The 20,133-nt window shown below is 29.6% G+C and overlaps 1 protein-coding gene across 1 annotated transcript; it reads right to left on the minus strand.

Annotated features, from left to right (window-relative positions):
- LOC129981006 (cytosolic Fe-S cluster assembly factor NUBP2 homolog) lies at positions 1 to 20,080 on the minus strand. Its single transcript, XM_056091595.1, has 8 exons — positions 19,751 to 20,080; positions 6,748 to 6,848; positions 4,975 to 5,063; positions 4,148 to 4,257; positions 2,468 to 2,622; positions 2,228 to 2,338; positions 593 to 662; positions 1 to 157 (listed from the first exon to the last, which is right to left on the minus strand). Exons 1-8 carry the CDS (start codon positions 19,761 to 19,763, stop codon positions 21 to 23), a joined length of 786 nt encoding a protein of 261 aa, XP_055947570.1. The 5' UTR covers positions 19,764 to 20,080; the 3' UTR covers positions 1 to 20.
- Positions 20,081 to 20,133: the final 53 nt, after the last annotated feature.

Raw genomic sequence — 20,133 nt, forward strand, 5'->3', positions numbered from 1 at the left:
TAAGTATGAATAAAGAATTTTTAATTTATTTTCATTTGAATTACAATTTTTTCTGCTATGGAATGAAATTTTTTCAGACTTTCAACTTCTCCAATTTCTTCATTCAGGCACCGTTTTTGTATACTAGCAGCAAAAAGTGGATCTATAGGAATTGTCCCTATAAAAATAAAGAAAATTTAAAAGGCTTTATTTATTTATAATCTTTTCCATAATTTTTTTAATTTAAATACACAAAATTAAAAGTTTCTTGAATGTTTTGACATATTTTATTTCAGAAACGTTTATTAATCATTGCAAAAATAGGAAAATAAACAAGATAAGTTAAACCTTAGTTCATAATAATTAAAAGAAAATTCATATAAATGATTTGATAAATCATTGAAACAGTCTTCAGATATTGAAAAATATAAAACAAGATAAAATTATAATTTTTGCACTTACCCTTGGAAACAAATCCCAAAATTTAAGATGCTTTGTGCTAAATCAAACATATATATCATTTCATTCTCTTAATTTTGTTTTAAATTTATTCAAATATATAATTTGTTAACAAATAACCTGGGAAAATGGAAATATTAAAATATCTATTTACCTAAAAAAGGTAAATTAGTATTTTTTGCTAGCATTTCTCCACCTCCTTGGGAAAACACTGCTGAACATTCCTAAAGGAAAAAATAATTATATTCTAAGCATGTCACTTCCTTTAATAAATTAATAAAAACATTTCAAATAAAATGTTTCAGTATTTTAGTTTCTTTCATTAATTTGGAAGAGTGGTATTAAATGGAACAAATACACTAGAAATACGACAATTTGTAATCATTTTATCATAATTTAATGTGTTTTTCGAATTTAACAGTAGTATTTATTTGTTTTAATATGACAATTTCAAAACAATCCTTACACTAAAAACTGTAACTATAAACAATATCATATTTAATTTCTTCTTTGGAAATTCCAAATTAAATACTAATTAATATATTTAATTTGGCAATAAATTATTAACATTTAATTATATGATCACTACTTCAAGTAAATCCCTTTTAAAGAACTTTGAAATGTTTTCATAAGCATGAAAAAACACTAAGCACAGTCTGTATAAAACTAAATTTGGTTTGAATCTAAAAATATAGAGGTTTTGCTATTATTGTTCTTGTATAAAAGACTGCCCATTCTTATAAGTATTTCTTTGTTCCTTTGTCTTCTGGATGTATTACAGTGACATAAAAAAACTATCTAAAACATTTATTGAAACACATATAGCACTCTTTCAACTATATGTTAATAACCACTAGAATTGAAACATATTTCATATAATGGCAACAATTTCTCTATATCCACCCATATTGAAAAAAATTTGCCAATAAAAGACTGAGCCAGCATGTTGTTATCACTAAGAAAATATTGTCCTTTCAGAAACCACCTTTACAAATAGATGATAATAGCAAGGAACAATATTGGTCTATAGGTGGAAGGGACTAGCACCTCCTAGTAGAATATTTACAACATCACATAAGAGCCAGTATTGTTATGGAGCAATATAATCTCTGCACAATGTATCTTTACTATCAGTTCCAATATCTGAAAGAATTCTTGTTTGGACAGCATTTCCCCAATGACAGCAACATATCAGCAATTTTCAAACATTTACTCTGTTCTCAGGTGACAGATTTCTTTGACAGCCGCATACAGAAATTAACTTCATGATAATAGGCATAATTCAGTTTTGGGGGCTCTTAAGTGAGAGGTAACAAAAAAAAAAAAAAAATATGAATAAATGTTTTCAGATAATTTTATTTTGTATCTCCTTAAAGCTTAAGGAAATTTAATTTATAGATGAACCAAATATATTAGTTTAAATCACAAATTTTGTCAATTTAATTACTTTAAATACACAAGAAATATTTCTTACAAATAATTAAACTTATAAAAGAAATTCCTAAAAAGTGTTTTGAAAAAGATTTATTATTTTATATATTAAAAATTTTATTCATAATTAATACTTCTTTTCACTCATAGAACCTTAAATAATAGAATAATAATAGGTAGTTTTTTACTAAAAAGATTATAAACTTCTCTATTTATCTCAACATTGGAATACAATGGCTTTCAAGATATAAATCACCTTCAAAATTATTTAAAAAAAAAAAAAAGATTAATTTCTAAAAACACACATTTATCTACACACAAGAAGAAATTATAAATATAACACATTTCCTTTAATTACCTTACAGTTTGGACAAACATAACCACTCATATTCTCTATAATTCCTATAACAGGTAAAGAGGCTTTTTTGCAGAAAGTAATTTCTCGTAATACATCACCAACTGCCACAAGCTGTATTTGGGAAGAAAAAAAAAAGATTTACTAAATTAGAGAAAACTTGAAATTTTAAAAACAACTTGAAAATATTGTACACAATCCAAACTAATTGATCAGATAAAGTATCTTAATATAATCATGCACCTGAGGAGTTGTGACTAGAACAGCACCAATACTAGTTTGATTTTTAATATTTTCAGCAAGTGTTATATGCTCATCAGTTGTACCAGGAGGCATATCTACAATCAAATAATCTAGAGACTGCCAATTGACATCTGTCAAGAATTGTTTTATCATAGCTGAAAAAGAATAAAAATCAGGATGTTATAACAATACCTTTTTTAATATGCTAATATTTTTTAAGAAATATTGTTATATAGAAATAAACTAATAACAGATTTTCATTATACGGTTATATTTAATAAAGTAACTAAAGTAATCAAAAGCAGTTGTGATAGAAGAAAAAAAGCATGAATCAATTAATTAGAATAATGAAGAATCTTATAACTAAAGGAATAATAAAAAAGAAAAAGAATTTGATATTTTAAAAACACATTTTTATTTGTGTTCTGAAGATTTTATATTTAATATACTTAAAAACATAATTTTATTAGTTTTCTGAAAATTCAATATTTTATATTATTTCTTCATTTTCACTAGAAATAATCAATATAGAAATATGTTGTTCTGGACTTTATAGAATTTTAGAATCAATTTTTTACCTCAAATTCATTACCAAGTTTTTGTCATTTACACAGAATATATTTTTAATTAAATTAATTCATTAACTGGTTAAATAAATTCTGAAAATATCAAAACAGTGTATTGTCATCAAAAATACATAAGTATATAAAATCTCAAAACTCTAGCCCATCAGGAAGCGAATGAAAAATCAATTATAAAAATTCCAACCTCCAAAGCAGAAGACAAGTTAAAAAGAAATATGCAATAAAACAATAATAAATTGAAAAGTCTAATGTGTGTGTGTGTGTGTGTGTGTGTGTGTGTGTGTGTGTGTGTGTGTGTGTGTGTGTGTGTGTGTGTGTAATGATATCTCTTATTCTAATTTAAATTCTAATTAATTTCCTAATTTTTCTCTTAAATTAAATCCATGTTAATTTCATTCTAAAATGTTCTCTTATTTCCTGATCCAATTTCTTCTATTTTATTTAATTAATTCTACATGCCTTCTAGAAAGCTGATGACTTTTGCATTTGCCATGCTCAGAGCAAAAGGATAAAAATTCCTAATGCTTACAACATTTTTTTAACCCTTTCTAGGGCCGTGGGAAGTATGCTTCCCACCAAATTTATCAATCTTTGTATGAAATTATGTAGGTTGGCATAAGTTCTGACAAATTTTTTTAGAAAGATAGAAACTTAGTTGCTTCAGTTCTTTATCTTACACAAAATGATGTGTCTTGATTTGTTACTTAATTATTAATTAACCAAATTAATTAATTAATCAAATTAAATTTATCTAATAAGCTAAATGAATTCCTTTTCTTATTCTAATTTCAAGCCTAAAAATATTTTAACATAATATGACTAGAAAAAATGGCTCTTTAAAGGGTGTAAGAAACATAAGATTACTTTGCCTAAATCGACATATGGCAAAGAAATCCCTATCAGAATCTCATAGTTAAATCACTGAAGGGACTCCTGAGTTGTCATGTAGACTGACGCATTGCTAATCAATTGTTTCTCTGTGCATAATACGACTCCGTCGTAAAATAAATCAAAGTTAAAATATTGAAAATTTCTTCTTTTCGACCAAGCATCTGCTAATATATATATATATACAAAAAAAATTAAACAATTGTACCATTTTTCTTTGGACCTCTCCATATTACAGCATCATTTCTATCACTAAGCAAAAATCCTATTGACATAACTGCAAAATTTTGATTACTGTCACTAAAAACTGGCATCCACCTGAAAAGAAAGATATCAATATTATTTTTTAGAATAAACAAAAATACCAAGAAACAAGTTTAATTTATAAAAAAGTCAAGGATGAACATAAATGAGAACTTAAAGCATTTACTTTATTTATTAGAAGTATAGTTTCAATTAACTGCATTGCAGATAAGTACTATCTATTCATTTTTAATTTTGTAACATTAAAAAATTATATATAAGGAAGAATAATGGCGTTTTCTTCTAAATTACAATTACTCATAAATTTTCATTTTTAAATGATGTAAAATTTCTCTTCATATACATCTAATTCTTATATCATTTTTAATAAGAAGAATCATAATCCATGTCGATAACAGACTGACAAAGCAAAAAAATATTTCTAATAGAAATCTGAGAAGTAATATTTATACTGCTCATTTTTATTTTAAAATTTGTGTCACAACTTTACATTTAACCACAAAGACAAAAAATACTTCTCAAATATAGTATAATGTTCTTGATAAATAATCAGTTTAGCAGCCAGATTCAGTATGATAACCTCACACCAGGTTGTAAGGTTGCAATAATCAGTATATTTCACTGTGTTTTCTAAGGTGTTAATTGAGTGTGTATCTTATTGCTATTACCTTAACAAAGTAAATCTCAATTCATACAAACATTCAGGTTAGCAATAACTTCAGTCAAATTAAAAAAAAGAATACAATCAATGCTTTTAATAAAAAAGCTTACCCTTCAGAGCATTGATGAATCTCTTTACCTTCCATATTTAACATGTATGGAATACTTGGGCCACATAAATCAACATCAAGTAACCCTACCTGAAAGAAAAAGAAATTTGTAATTTTTGCATTTTATTGAGCATAATTAATTCTTACTTTACTTAGTTTATTAGTCACTTCCAAATTCATTATAAAAACAGTAGGCGCCACTTAATGTAATCGCAACTGATATTATTATTCGCTTTATCAAAACCATGTGGTCTCAAATCAATGTATTTAAATGTACACAAAATATTTGTTAGTAAGATCGCTACTTCGTTTAATACTATCAGATTTGATATAGAAAATGAATCGAATCTTCATTTTCAATCAGTGTTCACGATTCACTTTCATGATATTTCTTGCTGAATTTGCTGGAAATATCTGGGAGTTATTTTTCCCATGGGATGGGGTTCATTCTTTTGTTTGGAATAGAAATGTTTGAATTAGTTTCAATGAATATCTAAACTGCCAGGTTAGGCTTGAAAGCTATTGAAAAAAGAAAAAAAAACTTAAACCACTGTTATTTACGATTCAGTTACAAAAGCAGAATGGATTTTTTAAAAATTCATTTGAATGTTAAAAACATAATCTATAACAGGTATAAAAATTTACCAAAAAATGAGTCATTCAGGGGTGTTTGTGGGACCCCAAAAAATCCCCTGAAACTTTTACGGATTTACTACCGACATTTTGGAGTTTCGAGAAGGGGGGGGGGGAGAAATGAAAAATTACAATTATGAAGTATTGAATGACCTAATTATAAAAGTTCAATGAATTACTTTTTTTGCAAAATTAAGACCTTTGAACCCAGGTCACGTGATCGCACATCTGGCCGAACGAAGTCTCTCCCTTTTTTTTCTGCCGCGCCTACTTGCCGAAAAGAATCCAGAAGAGAATGTCCGAGAACCGGGGGAATGAGTCATAACTCGCAATAAGGAAAGAACAAAAAAGAAGTTTTTTCCCCCTTTTCACGCATTATCACTGCCTTTGGAGAAAGAAAGGAAAAGTTTTCACCACACACACAGACCTTGCGTTTTCTGCTTTCAAAGCAAACAAAATTACCAAGATCAAAATAAATAATTCATTATTATTCCTACTTCCTTTTGAACGACGATCCCCGGAATTTCCGGGTATCGAAGTTCAAAATCCCCGGAATTCCGGGGTTTCCCCGGAGCACAAACACCCCTGGTCATTGTAATACTGCACCACAGATAAAAATTTGCAGCCTTTTCTTTGAAAAATTTTGGAAGATCGTGATCTTTTTGAGATAAAGATCAAGCAATGAACACTGATGATTCCGAAAAGGATGAATTTGGCGAAGAAATGAATGTCAATGAACCCTCCAATGAAGGTCAAAATGAGTTCAAGCTTTTAATATTTGAAACCTAGTGTGCAATATATAAGTCAAATAATAGCCAATAAGAAACAATTAAGGAATTTTAAAAAATTATTTTTGAAGTAAATTATAGATAGTCTCGAGATAAGTGGTTTCTTTCGCCTTTTTTTATTTTCTTTGATGTGATTAAAATATAATTGATTTCCACCAAATCGATTATTGCTACTAATTGGTTAATGTTATCAAAATTCTTAGATCTCAAAATAATTACATTAAGCGAGATCTACAGTATTAGTACTTTAAAATTAGAAGTATTTTATTTTAAAAGGTAAAATTTTATATTTTTTGCTCAATTTATTCATTCATTACAATCTAAACTATAATTTAAATTTAAAATTCACTTACTTTGAAATTTAAATCTCTCAGAGTTAATGCAAGGTGAGCAGCTACTGACGATTTACCTACACCTCCCTTGCCAGATAGTACAAGAATGATGTTTTTTACTCCTGTAATTATTTTAATAAACAAATGTAACTAACTTATTAACAGTATAAAGTAAAAAAAATCAGATTATGTGATTACAACTCAATAAACCATTTTTTATTTCTCTTTAATGCACAGTTTAAAAGGCTACCCACAAAGCAAATTTTCTGAAATTGAAAACTGAATGAAAATGTAGTCACACAAAATGACCCATTTGAACAAACACAACAATCAAAGAATTCTCTTTTTACCTATTCATGACTAGAACTAAAATACTAGTCATATTGTGGAGTCAATAATTAGAGTGAAATACAAAGAAGTTTGAGTGTTCAGTCTTTCAAAACCATACAATTTCCAGAACAGAAAATGTTTCATTACAATTTCAGATAAAGTACAGAATAACTATAGGAAATATTTGAAGAATCTTCAAATATCAAGCAAGAATTCTCAAAGCAATGCCTCATTGTTACATACTTTACATTAATATCAGATGATTGTTTACTACATTCCTCAACAAGGATGCTTTGATGACTGACCTAGGAAAATTAACCGTACCAGCATCGTCGCCCTAGAAAACATTTAAACAGATGATGATATATATTAATCAATACTAGGTTCTGTGCTTTCAAAACTTCATCACAGACTTATCTTCACAGTTCATAGCAGAAAGAAAATGACCCCATTTTCAAGTGCAAAAATGAAATAATTTGAATGATCAGAAAATATCAACTGATGAATACAACAGCAAAATACTAAAAATTTCAGGGATATTCACAAACCAATTATGAAGTGAGCGTAGCTAATTTTTGGCATTATCATGTTACAAACATTTTTTTTTCTATTGGAAGGGGAAAAGAACATATCATTATGTATTTAAAGGGATCATGATTTTATGATTTCTTTATTATTATTTTAAAATAATAATACAATAGTTTATACCAAACATAAATACTGGGGTGAAACCATCTAAAACAGAAATAAAAATAATTATAAAAGAATATTCAATCTAAAAAGATCTCTGGTATATATTGTTTCATAAAGTCAGAGTACCTAAACATACCTGCAGTATTCATGAATGAAAAAGTTACAGTTAAATGTACAACTAAACATAGGAAAAGTGTAGAGTAAAAGACAGACATGACTGAGTTCAACTTAATTCACATGCATGGAAAGATTAAGTCATTTATTTACCTGGCATAAGAAGCTTGTACACCAAAATACTGCTCAAGTACAATATATTTTAAAAAGCTAAAGAATCGAATATAAAGACACTGAAGAATTATTGAATGAAACATGTTTAGGGAAACAACGTATTTTATCATTTCTACAAAGTAAAAATGCTGGTAAATATTCTGGAAAAATCGTCCATGATGTTTGTGTTTCTATGTCAACTGGAGGAGTAAGGTACTTTCTCTTATGCAAAAATGATTATAATCATTACAAAGCGATTTTCTTTTTTAAAAACAAGTATGAAACGAAAATTAAGCTAAAAGAATTTCTGAAGTGGGAAATATTACTGGCAACAAAACAAAAAATTTTAAGAATTGATGAAGGTATGGAAGAAGTCAACAAAGGTGTAGGCCATTTAAAAGAAAGGGGAATGAGATATCAAAATTCATGCATATGTTTAACAAAATGAGAGAATGGAAAGAATAGAACAATAGCAGAATTATATATTTATTTGATAAAGCTTTGCAACTGAAAATACATGTCTAATCGCAACAGATAAAATTAAGCGTGCTAATGTCAAAAAATAAATTTAGTATATTTGCTGCAAATATATTACTCACCATTGGATGTTTGATATAGCTTTTTTTCTCATATACTTTATTCATTGTTAGGTAGATTTCTAATAGGGAGACTACCTATTGCAATGGTTCTCATGACACAATTTTTGGAAGAAAAAAAATTCTGTAGATCTCTTCGATCATGGTCCCAAGAGCCAAAACCACTCTTCGTTCAATATATATATAGAGAGAGAGAGAGAGAAAGAGAGAGAGATTGTTACAAACTTGTAATGTTGCTTCCCAGCACGGTTAAATCTATCACGGGAAAGACGATTTACAATCATCTGTATTAGATGCTGCTCGGATGCCGAGCCAGTGATTCCTTTCTTTCTTACTTTCGCCACAGAATATCCCCGAACTTGGAATCTCTAGGATTCCCTGTCGGTAGCCAGTGATAGTAGAGTTTCTACTCTGTATGATAATACAGAGTAGAGTTTCAGCCGTCTGGAGAGACCATAGAGCGAAGCTCCGAGGATCTCCTCTCCTGCTGGATTCTGTCTGGCCGCTTTGTGTGCTGGGGTCGATAACTACTTGTGGGCTGCTGTGTGCTGTCCCGTCCGTCTCGGCTGTATACAGTTGTCGTCTTTGAATTCGTCGTTGTTTTCTACTAAAGTCTTCTGATTGTGTTTTCATACCATACACCCACTACAGGCAAACCCGGTGAAATCCGTAATTATATATATATAGAAACTCAATTAATTTCCAAACTTTTATCATAATTCAGCCCATAAAATATTCTCTTATTTCCTGATTCCATTCCACATTTTCTATTTAATTAATTCAACATGAGTTCTAAAATTGCTGAATCGGTTAAAAGCCGACGAGTTCCCACACTCCGAGTGAAGGGATAAAATACTGCTAACTTACACAAATTCTTCTAAAGATCCCTATGATTCCCTTGCCTGTGATTGACATCTGATGGCAATCCCTATTAAAATCTCACAGTATATATTCAGAGGGATAAAATTTTCATCGGCCTTTCCTCATTTTCGTGTTGTGTCGTTCTGTGTTGTGCTCGTCGCTTCTGCTTGAGAAAAAAATCATGTCTCCCGGGACGGAAATAAAATGAAGTCAAAAAATCGATAGTCTCTTCACCGTCTTCGAAACTGCCTTCTGCTTCAAAAATTATATGCTTATATATATATATAAACGCTTTTCCAAAGTTATCTTCAGAACAAGATAACTAGAGTAATTTTGATTGGATTTTATCTGGCTTGAAATACGTTGTAAGAAATGTAAAAATCTCGGATGAGTTCATAGATGGGCCATCTAGTCCAAAGGGTGTAGAACTGGTGGGAAATTGAAATTTTCATTTCGTTATAACTTTTTTAGTATTGAAAAATAAAACGAATTAGTCGAATTCGCGCCTCATTATAACGAACAACTTCCATATTTAAAATTTTTCGATAGCTGCAACTGCTTCGAAGTTAGGGACTAAAAAGTGATTTTTCAGGCCCCTAATTTTGACTATTTCTAACATCAAAAATTTATATTAATAGTTTTGAAAAAAAATGAAATAAAATTTCTACTTTTCTTTTATTTCCATTCAAAATTCTACCTGTTTCAATGCATGTATAAACTGTTTCAAGGAAGAGGATTGTTCTATGGACAAAGAATTAAAAACTCGAATAAAATTAAGGAAGACAAAGATTTGATGGCAACTTAATGTAAAAATGACCAGCTTATTCAATTTCCAAAAGCTGCGTGTTTCTTAAGTTTCTCTTATAGATATATTTTTAAAATAAATGTCATTATTCTGGGAGCTTTTATTAACTTGATGGTCCTTTGGTTTGATGTCTACCGCATTACCGAAAGTATACTGTATTAACATATATTGTAATAAAAAAAGATAACCATCATGGCTTTAACCCAAATACTGATACTTTTATTAACTGACTAATAATGATTAATCCCTAAAAAAGATAGGCAAAGATATCATATAAATCTATTGACTATGTTCGCTAATGACGTGCAGTTAAAACGAAAATTTGCCAATAGCACACAATTAATACACGAGTGCCAAATTTTTTTTTTAAACTGATGGTGAATTTCCTTTTACTCTATTTAATAATTGAAATTGAAATATTCAATTGCGCAACAAAAAAATCTCAGCAACAATAGCAGATGATTTTTCCCCTCGAATATAAATGAAAAATCAAATGATGAATTCGTATTTTCTATTATCAAATGTTATTGCTTGTAATTAAATGAAACAAGAATATTTGCAATCGATAATTTCTTCAAATAGGTTTAAACTAGTACTAACAAATAAGTTGCCAACTAATACAAACTTTTGGCGCCTTCTTGAAACATTGAAGCTTTTATATAATATTGTAGCGTCCTCTATGTTTCTTATTCATCTTATTTTTAATATTTTTTTTAATGCTCAAAAAGCAAAATTTCTCTAAAAGATTTTTAAAAAAGTTTCTTAACTCTACGCGACGTACCAACTCCGATTTTTACGAAAGAAGAAGAGAGAGCAATTGAGCAATAAAGTCAGTACGAAGTAATCCTCAAACAATTTCCAGGTATCGTCTACCGTTCCTCACAACTGTGGCTATATGCTACATAGAAAGAAGATTTTTTTTAATCCATTGACTTATCGACAAATTCCAGAGCATGAAAATTATATCCCAAAAACGGAAATTATAACTCATTTTGGGTTGTTTGAATTCACATTCATGACATTTGGTTTACGCAACGCGGCACAGACATTTCAACGATTCATGTATACAGTACTATCAGCATTAGACTTTACATTCTGCTATGTAGATGACATACTAATTACTTAATCAGACGAAAAGTCACACCGTTGGCACTTATACACGATTTTTCAAACGTTAAACGACTAAGATTTATGCATCAATTTGCAAAATGTATTTTTGGCACTTCTAAACTTAATTATTTGGGGTATGAAATCACAACTGAAGGAATAAGACCTCTTTCGATTAAAGTTGATGCCATACAAAACGTATCCGAACCCACATCATCCACCAGCTTGCGCAGGTTCTTACGGATGATCAATTTTTATCACCGCTTCACCCAAAGTTCGCCAAGCTTCAACAACCTCTAACTTCACTACTCAGTGGAAGATGCAAAATAGTAAAATACGCTACCATGGACCGAAGATTCTCGCAATGCATTCAAAAACCAAAAAATACACTCTGTCAAGCTTTTGGCTCACCCCTCAACTGACGCTGCTATATTTCTCACATGCGATGTTTCAGATACAGCTATCGGGGCGGTCATTCATCAAACTGACATGGGAGAGACGTGTCCATTCATTTCTTCTCATATTCCATGATGCACAGAGCAAGTGAAGCACATATGATCGAAAGCTCTTGTCCATCTACACCGCAATAAAGCATTTTAGGTACATATTAGAGGGAATGTCTTTCAACATCTATATGGACCACAAACCTATCACCTTTGCTTTACAACGAAATTCAGACAAAGACTCTCCCAGACAAGCAAGACAATTATATTGCTCAATTTTCAACGAATATTCGTTTCGTCAAGGGAGAAGAAAAGGTTGTTGCAGATGCTCTTTCCAGAATTAATACCATCTCCGATTACGCAAATATTGCATAATTTCAAAATGATGATGAAACAATTTTAAAAAACAGCCCAAGGCTGAGAATGGTTCAGATTCCTATTCCAGACACCGACAAATCGATTTATTGTAAACCACCAACAGTAACCGCCCAAACATCCCCTCAAAACTTTCGCCGACAGATATTTTCTACTCATACCTACCTCACACAAGGATTAGAAGCGCAAGGAAATTAATGATGGAAAGATTCATATGGTCAAATATCAATAAAGATGGTCAGTTATGGTGTAGGGAATGCATGGAATGCCAATGATTTAAGGTTCAAAGACATACAAAGTCAGTTCTCATGGACTTCAAAATTCCATCTGAATGTTTTAAACACGTTCACATTGATATTGTTGGATCTCTGCCTTCATGCCAAGGTTTCAGATACTTACTAACGATGACGATCGTTTTTCAAGATGTGCTGAAGCTCTTCCAATGACGGATCAATCATTCGAAAGAGTAGCAAAGGGCATAATCTCAACCTGGATTTCTCTTTTTGGAATATTACAGCGTATTAGGTTTGATCAAGGAGGTCAGTTTGAAAGTCAACTCTTCTCATCTTTGAGCAAATACTTCGGTTTTTAAAAATCCAGAACAGCAGCATATCATCCAAAACCGAACGGATAGATTGAGCGACAACACAGGATTATAAAGGCAAGCTTGAAAAGTCATTTACAACAAAGCAAATCTTGGGTAGACGCTTTACCTTTGGTTCTTCTTGGATTACGCTCGGCACTGAAAAAAGATATAGGATACTCTTCAGCTGAGCTTCTTTACGGAAGTCCCCTCTGTTTACCCAGAGCATTCGTCACCACGATCCCTAATATCCCATACTCAGAATTTGTACAAAGGGTACAAAGTATTACCCGTAGCATGAAACCTTCTGCAACGACTACCCATGGAAGTACAACTGTATTGGCTTCAAAACACTTTTGAATTGCTCGCATGATTTCGACTACAATAATGCAACTACTACATCTTTGCAGCCAGTTTATCTTGGACCTTATGTTGTCAAACACCGAACGCCAAAGTATTTTGACATTGAAATTAATGGAACAGTTAAAAGAATTTCAATTGATAGACTGAAACCATTCTTGAAATCCATAGGCACATGGATTAACCAGATCCGCACACCCAGTGCGAACAGCGGGAGAAAATTTAAAAATGATAATAGTAAGTTAGAATCTATAACAGGAAAATGAAAATAGTAAATTAGATGAAAAGGAATCCATCTTTCCTTTCCAGTTCGCAGAGGGGAATTTTTTCCCCCATCCACTATATTGTTCTGGATAGCTTTCTGTTGCATTGCTGATTTATTTGGGCTGTTAATGTATCAATGGTAACTTGACGCTCCCTCTTAACCAGTTGCATGACGAATCGCTGGAGGATTTCGTATACGATATATTTAAAGCAATTTTATACTTAAAAGTGAAAAAATATATATATATATAGGTTATTAATTATTATATGGCGACTGCTTATACATCAAAACTAGAAACGTTCTTTTATGCATGCAATTTATAGTTTATAGAATTTGTCTTCAAATTTATTAGTTATGGCTCTAGGTAAGTATTTTTTTTTTTTTTATGTAACTAAAATCTTTTAAATATTGGATGCATTTACTGAAATGATCCAAAATTTAGTAGGAAAAAAATAAAATAACCAGAAATAAAAACAAGTTCCAAAAGAAAAATGCTAAAATTTTCCTTTAAAAGACATAATTATGCAAAATTTTAAAATATACAGTCGAGTCACAATATTACGACTATCACGCAGGTTGTGGCCAATCATAGGTAAACTGAGAAACCTGTTTACAAGAGGGCATTAAAAGGTGATTTCAGAGTACGTGTTTACGTAACAATAGTTGCTGTAATGGATAAATCACGCGATTTAACGGGCACTGAAAAGAGTATGATTATTGGGTACAGAACACGTGGCAGCAGCATTTCAGAAAAGCGGCTTTTGTGAAATGTCCACCTAGTACCGAAGTAAACGTGTATTATATATGGAAGAATCAAGAAGGTGTACAGTCCAAACATGCAAACTCTGGGATACCCAGGCAAAATGATACGGGTGAGTGTCACTTGCAACACCTTAAGAATCCAGGACAACTGTTCAACGTACAATTTGCATATTGACCTTCGCAGTAGACTTTTGATTTCAGCACCCATGTTGAGATGCGAGCACTGCAAGAAACATCGTGTATTACTGTACAAACATTGGACCCTAGAACAATGGGAAAAGTTTCTTTTTCAGATGAGTTTAATTTTCTACTGAATCAGATTGAGGAGCACTGACGTATTCCAAGAGAAGTCAGAAACAAATTTCCAGGAACTATTGTTTGGCGTCAACAAGGTGGAGGAGGCAATCTAATGGTTTGGGGCATTTTTTCTGATTTTACTTTAGGTCCATTAATTCCTGTGGAAGGTACCCCCAACAGCTGTGCCTATTTATCTATCATTGCCGGTCAGGTGCATCTTGCGAATGATGGCGTGTTTCAGTAAGATAATTCTAGAGTCCACATGTCCGAAATTGTCTGTGCATGGTTTGTGAAACATGAAGTAGAGTTCCAATTATTATTATGACTTCCGAATTTCCCAGACTTTAATCGCTGTAAAAATCTGTGGGAATATTTCAATCGAAACATCAGACAGAAAGATCCATCACCTCTACAGATGCAAAATCCACGATTTTTTGAATAACAAAAAATTTTGCTACTGTTATTTTTACATAATTGTTCCAAATATCTGTTATTTTAATCATATTATTAATTAAAAATTATTACTTATTATTAAATATAAAATTTATAAATTGTAATTAATACTTAATTTACTAATTTAAGTAACGTGTGATTGAATTAATTTATCAATTTCAGCTTACTTCTTAAATTTGATTTTTTTTTCAAAATTATTTATTTAATTTCTTTATTGTAGTAAACCATTTTCTGAAAAATTTGAATTAAATGTATATGTCATTTCTGTAAAATGTTTACTTTAGTTCTATATTCTACCAATAGATGGCACCAGCAGTAGACAGAATATATGCAATCAAAGTCATGTCACAAGCAATTAAAAATGATCTTTATGGAATAGTGCATTGTCAAACGCGAATATCGGAAAGTCAAGATCACTCCCATGAAGTGGAGCGGCGACTTCACACTTTCTAGTGAAGTCACCGCTCCAATAACTTTCAATGAACGATAATTAAAAGAATAACCGATCCGTTCACTTTTTAACCCATTCACAAGTTTCTCCTTTTCTGTTTTGTTGAGAGCTTTCATTGGACAGATCATATCGACTGTTACTTTCTATCGTGATCCAAGACATGCAATCGAAATATCATCAGTAAGATCCTATAAAGGATTTGAATCACACCCTTCTTTGAAAAGTATTGATCACTGGTATTTGCGAATTTTGATATTGGTTACGTAATAACCGCTCGTAAAATATTCGTCATCCTTAATCACATCGAATATTCACGAGTTACGCGATGCTCTGGCTACAGACCTGGTAACGTGATGCTCTGATTACAGAGTATCATATTCTTCACGTTACAGATGCCTGTCACCAACTTCCAAACACACTGAGTTCATGCCCGACCACTTAATTGCTGTTTTGGTTGCAAGAGAAGGCTATTCCGGTAATTAGATAAGTGGTCATGGTAATTGACTCGACTGTGTTGTAATATTTTCAACGGATATTTAAAGAAGAAAAAAATATCCTTTTTTTTTTTTTTTTTTTTTTTTTCTTTTTCTTAGTTCGGTGTCTAAGACAAAAAATCGAATTGCGATAAAACAAAATAAAACTGAAAATACGTAATTAAAAACCGGAACAATATATAAATGTCCGTTATCAGTATACAGGAAGAAAATTTTGAAATTAATGCGAGAAAATATTCCACAGTACACAGCTTATCAAAGAAAATAAAAATCTCTTTCTTTGACGCTTTGTGATAAAAAAAAAACCATTTTAAAAAGTTCATAAAATAAAACGGCGGGTAAGTTAAGATTTATTTCGAATCAATGCACATAAAAATATCAAAGAAAGAGCATATTTTACTAACCATACCAAGAGCATAGATAAGATAATGTGATTAAATAATATGATGAAATAATTAAATTAGTTTTGATGTCCATTACAACAACAAAAAGTATTATAGCTAATCATGAAAGAATTGTACAAAAATTAAATTAATATCATTAAAAAACTTTTTTTTTTTAAATTTTGAAATGGTGTAAAAATAATTTTTGCGAATCAATGTTCTTAAAAGATATCGTAGCAAGACATCGAAATCCTGAATAATTTTTAATTATCTGAAATTCTATTTAACCTTTGAACGTTCACTGTGATTTCCTTCTTTTTTTACAAGAGCACGCCAAATAAATTTCAATAAGATTAGATTTTTTTTAAAAAAACTAAGGAATAAAGAATTAACATTAAAAAAGTATAAATCCTTTTATATATGAGTTCTTCAACACAGACCATTGTGCCAATAGAAATAAATATGAAGAGTGAAAATTGAGCATGCACATTGGAGAATTTCTTTTTAATTTTAAATAATTTAAAAATCAGTCAGAATTAGCGATTATTTCTGAAAACAGAACATAAAAATAATTTTTGCATTTCCAGAAATTTTTTTAAAAAATTGTTCTTCAAATAATAACTGTTATGATTTGTTTTCCTTAAATATCGCAATTTTTTTTAAAAAAATATTTTATTATGATGAAAGTTATAAAATCTTTAAATTTGGTATTTCTCTTTTATTTAGGACCTTCCTATACGCATTTATTATGATTTTTATGATAAAAAAATCATTTTTATTGTTTTAAAATGTCGTCCATTTTCAGAGTTAAAACTTGAGTATTTTGCTTGTTTCATTTATTTCTCTTAAGGTTATATATATATATATTCCATTTCCGAACGCTCGGTCCCGTGCCAGCGCTTCGTTTCCCATGCTCTAGTCCTGAAGGGGTTAAGTGAAATGCAATCAAAGATATAATTTGTTAACTGAGCATTCTAGAGAAATTCCAATGAATCTCACCCAGGAGACAAGTACATTAATTAAACAAAAACTAAATGAATAAAAATTCGTATCAATTCATCAAAAAAATCATTTATACAAATAGACAGATAGATAAGAAGATAATTTGTTACTAGAGAAATCCAGAATTTTAACTTACTTTGACTAAATTTTTAAGTCTTTTAAATTAGAAATTTATTAAATTTTTATAGTACATGTTAAAATTATTTTCAAGATCTACCTGTGAATAATATGCAAAGAGAAAGAAAAAGAAATGTATCTAATCCACAATGAGAGTGAGAGAATTCCTGCAAACTATGGAGCTCTTTCTTAGCTTAGGTTAGACAGAATATCTAATTCACTGATTTAGCACAACACAAAAAGTGTTTACAATAACTTCCAAACTATGGAGGCACTTTCAGACAGTCAAAATAAGTTAAGAAATGAAAATTAATTTGATTGAAACATTGTGCAGAAAAAATATTCACATTAGAAATATATAAGAATATACTTAGTATGCAGCACAAGTCATAAATTTGCAGTTGATGTGATTAAAGACATAATTAAGAACAGGCCTGATTTTAGAAGTGAAGTTACTATTTGTCATTTAATTTTAACTGCTTCTTCATTCCATGATGCAAAGACCCTTTAACTATTAAAACTTTGAATCATATAAATGTTAATCAAAATACATATACTATCATAAAATCATCTTTGGATCAAAAATCAAACTATAAAACAGAATGTTCATAATCCAAGAGCAAGGCATTTTAAATTTATATTATTCAATTAAATTCAAAATAAAACTTCTGCATCATAACAAAATGCAGTAAATAACAGGAAAATACATAACAGAAAATATTACAATTCTGAAGAATAATGGGATGAATAAATCTGTTTTGTGGATATCAATTTCGATAAGGTAGGCTTTATTTCCATTTATTTTAAATGCAAATCAAACTCAAGTTGCAGCTGTGTTCTATACTTACTCTGATTTACAGCTTGGTTGAAAATCCAGTATTGCAAAAGATAGGATGTGTTGAAAAACATTATTTGTTTTCCCTGAAGTATGTTTAGATACGTCTTTTGTTTTCAATCAAAATTGTATATGCTACATTTTTTAAAATTTATTTATGAAATTTCTGTCACATAAAGTATCTAAAAGTTTATCTCTTTCTTGAACTAAAACCTTATCTTGAATGGTATCCAAAATAGAAAGTGGATCTCATATTCAATTTCTAAGCTTTCAAGAAAGTTATCATAAAGCTATTATAGCAAATAGGCACTGTTGACAATGCCATGAGCACCAATAATCATGGAGCATGGAAATACATACAAACATATATATGTATATATATATATATATATATATATATACATGCATAGTTAAAATTTAAACAAATGTTAAAAAAGGTACAGTTTTACATTCGGTTCAAGCATGTACTCTTACACATGTACTTTTGAGTAAAAATAATAATTTTATGAAAATATAATGTAGTGTACCATTAGAGATCACATTTACAAAACCAACTTCAATTTTGTTAATATTAAAAAAATCAAAGATTTCTCCATAGGTAGAAGAAAATAAATTATATATTTAATGAATTGACAACAATTTTAATTATCAATAAAATACTTCTAATAATAATATAATATACTGCTTTTACACTCTTTTTCTATAATAATATTTGTAAAAAAATGCTGAGTATCATAAAATTTATTGATGGATGTGCTTATACTTGAGTTGCTACAATTCACCGGCTATAGTTTTCATTTATTTATTTTTCTTCTTCTTTAAGACAGGCTATTTGATATATATGAAAAAAAGATCAGCCCTGCATGTCATCTGTTAAGAGCATGTTGTGTTAGCTCTCTATGGTATTGAAGAAATATGTCTTAAACAAAACATAATAAAATTTTTTAAAAATTAAAAAAATACCCACATTAGATCAATTTTCCTGCTAAGTAACATGCTTACATTTTCTAACGTAAAATAATTAATGATTGCAAATTTAACAAAAGTCAAGAAATATCTCTATTTTTCATCAAAAAACTTTTCTTCTATCCTAAAAAATACTCTTGAAACATTTTCGATAATAGTAGAAAACCTTAGTAAAATTTTAACAATGGGCATGTAAAAAAATTAATTTATCTGAAAAGGAAAACGGTTATTTTGAAAAAAGAAAAAAAAAAAAAAAAAAAAAGGATTGATTTTTTGTGTGAACATTTTTGTCTGGACATAACTAAACAGTTCCTTAAAGAAACTGTAATGTACTATCATTTATATTAAAATAATTTTTATAGAATTAAATAAATTTAATTTTAGTTCATCATGTTTTAATCAAAAAAGCAATCCATATATAAATAACATGTTATGTTATTTTGTTAATACTGGAACTCGATTTTAATGCAATATTTTACGGTTATGAAAAAAATCAGTTTAGAATGTAATTTTCAAGACATTAAAAAAATACAAATGAAAAAACATTCAAATACAGCAAATTTTTTTAAAAAAACATACCTTCAATTCCCATCTTAAAATCTCTTTTCAATAAATTACTCAAGAACAGATTATTCAGTTCAAAAATAATTACAAGATATCTAAAATAATTAACTTCTATTCTCACAAAGACAAATATTAATTAAGATTCACTTTATTTCTTTATCAAATGGACTGTCTCTCACTTTTCCCAACGGCTCCACACTTCTGCAACATTCTTCATATGTTTATTTACATTTACTATCGTGCCATTACGATATATTATCGGATTAAGTACTTTTTCAGTTGAGTTTTTTTTAGTTGATACTTATGAATTATATTAATAGTACCAATATTTTAAAGCAATTATTTATATATATATATATATATTTACATTCTCAAAAAATTAATAATTTTCCACGAAT

The sequence above is a fragment of the Argiope bruennichi genome, chromosome 8 (genome assembly GCF_947563725.1).
Source record: "Argiope bruennichi chromosome 8, qqArgBrue1.1, whole genome shotgun sequence".
Taxonomy (NCBI): Eukaryota; Metazoa; Arthropoda; class Arachnida; order Araneae; family Araneidae; genus Argiope; species Argiope bruennichi.